Raw genomic sequence first — 2,438 nt, 5'->3', positions numbered from 1 at the left:
CGGCGGCCGCCGCCCCCCCCTCCCGGGCCCATCCCCGGCTCCGGGTCCGCCCCAGAGATGAGGAGACCCTCTCCCGCCGGGGCCAGTACCTTGGGGGACTTTTCGTAGTAGTACTGCTGCGTGCGGATCCAGCGCCCCACCAGGTGGTCGCGCACCGTGTGCGCCAGCGCGAAGAAGTAGTCGCGCGGGGTGGCCACATTGCGGTCCTTGACCAGCGTGAAGTGCAAGTGCCGATTGAAGCCCTTCTTCAGCTCGGCCACGTTCTCCACGCCCACGATGCCGCGGATACTGATCTGCCGGCGCTTTTCCTGGTCGGTCAGGGGCTTCGCCATGGCGCTGGCGCGGGCCTGGGCCGGGCGGCGGGCTGCGGGCTCGGCGAGCAGGACGTGCGGCCCGGGCAGGGCAGAGGCGGGGCTGCGCGGTGGCCGCGAGCCTGCTTTTGAGACCGGGGAAAGTTTGGGGTCCGCCCCCCGGCGCGGCTCCGCCCCCGCCGCGCTCCCCCCGCCCCAGGGTCCCGCAGCAGGAGGCCAAGCGCCGCCCGGCCCCACCCGCGGATCCGAGGGGCGGGGCGGGGGGTTGCGGGGCGGAGATCCCTGGCTGGGTGCCGGGAGCTGGGCCCGAGGCAATCCTGCCCGGGGGTGGAGCGGAGGCGCTCTTTGCAGCCCGAGGCGGGGGTGTTCCTTAGGTCCCAGCCAGCCCGAGGCTTCCTTCCGCGTCGGCCGAATCCAGGGCGCGCACCTATTACCTGTCGGCCCCCTCTGGATCCTGGAGGTTCACGGGCATGCTTGTGAAAACGTGCGGTTGACAAACTTCTGTTTTACAGATGTGTATTTCCCGTGTTCTTGTTTTTGTTTCTCGCCCGGGATGGATTCCAACAAGGGGGTGGCTCTTGTAGTGGGTCCGGTTTGGGAAGGGAGCTTGGAGGGTGTCAGGCCGCTTCCCTTCAGCCGCGCGCGCGCAGTCACCTTCCTTCCCTCAGTACTCGGGGGAGTAGCTCCATCTTGGAGCTTTGCCTTCAGAAAGCAAGCGCAAAGCGCCTGGTTCCCCGCCCCACCGACACTCTGAGAGTCCAGTGTTTTCACTCGGGGACCAATCAAGGCTCGCTCAGTTGACAAGCCCTGCCTCTGGTCTGCAGAGATGGGTGAGACAGAACCGGACTCGCCGAATGGTTGCTAAGGCTTCTTGTTCGAATTATGTTTGAATCGTAAGGAAGGGGGAAGTAAAAAGAAAAGGCTGTGTGTGTGTGTGTGTGGAAATGAAGCAATTACTTACAGACCCTTTGCCTGTTTACATAAAGCAAACACTTCGATGTTCATGTGCAGTACTGGCTGACCTTTGCACCATTCACCTCCATCTTTGGAGGTATTTATTTATAGGGGAGTTTTCTCTTTAGATTTCTAAAAACTGGCAAGTCCAAAGGCGCCTTGGGGTCAGAGTGGGGTCTGCATTGGGCTGCTTACTACATGCGTTAGTCTGAGTAGGCTAGAGAAACAAATGCATGGACACACATATGTGTATAAGAAAGAGGTTTATATACAAGAGCAATTGAACATTGAGAAAAGAGCCCAGCCCAGTCCAGATCAAGTCTATAAATCCAATAGTAGCCCATATGTCTGATACCAATCTGTAGTCTTCTTCAGACTCATAAAACACATGCAATGATGCTGAATGCATATTTTCAGTAGGCCCCAATTCTTTATTTTATCTTCTATAGTGTGGATATTTTTCATCATGTTCAGTAGTGTGTTTATGCCTTGTATTAGGGTCCTTGAGTTTGTCCCATTTTTCATTGGTGGTCTTAATAATTGCGTGGCTTACATGTCAGTCTTGGATCCTTCTTGAGCTTGTTTGTGTACATGGCATGAGTTGTGAGTCTTGTTTCATTCTGTTGCCCATGAAGATCCAGTGTTTGCAGCACCATCTGTTGAAAACAATGGTCTCTTGCCCATTTCATGTGTTTTAGTAAATGTATTCATTCCTCCTTGTTTACAACTTTCGAATTCCAATCGACAATAATTATCGATGTATCTTGATCACATGTGTGATCAATTTCAAACTGAAGATGATGGTTCTTTACTCGCTTCCTCACTGGCTTCAGTGGTTGGTTTGACATTGGAATGATAGTTGTGTTGACTGGATTTCCTTGTGTGGGTATAGAGATTATCCTATCACAGGTGGCATTGTACTTCAAGAACGATCTGGAAATGTCCTTTTTTGACAATGAATGCAACACTTTTCCTTTTGAATCCATTATTCCTGGCATAGTAAACCATACCATTGTCTGATTCAAAATGGCCAATGCCAGTCCATTCCAGGTTACTAATGCCTAGGATATCAATCTTGATGCAGTTCACTTCATTTTTGATGATTTCAATTTTCCTGTATTCATAGTCCATGCAATCCAAGTTCCAATTATCATGAGATGTTTATAGCTGATT

At 52.7% G+C, this 2,438-nt stretch overlaps 1 protein-coding gene across 1 annotated transcript in view; it reads right to left on the bottom strand.

Annotated features, from left to right (window-relative positions):
- Positions 1-354, bottom strand: part of PYGL (glycogen phosphorylase L) — a 41,516-nt gene extending 41,162 nt beyond the window's left edge. The window contains exon 1 of the mRNA XM_004698582.2: positions 90-354. Coding sequence (XP_004698639.1) covers positions 90-332 — 243 coding nt within the window. The 5' untranslated portion in view covers positions 333-354. The remainder of the gene's footprint in view (positions 1-89) is intronic.
- Positions 355-2,438: the final 2,084 nt, after the last annotated feature.

This window comes from Echinops telfairi, unplaced genomic scaffold (genome assembly GCF_000313985.2).
Source record: "Echinops telfairi isolate 266 unplaced genomic scaffold, ASM31398v2 ScPeMD7_18;HRSCAF=68, whole genome shotgun sequence".
NCBI lineage: Eukaryota > Metazoa > Chordata > Mammalia > Afrosoricida > Tenrecidae > Echinops > Echinops telfairi.
This window is presented reverse-complemented; position numbering and strand designations above follow the sequence as displayed.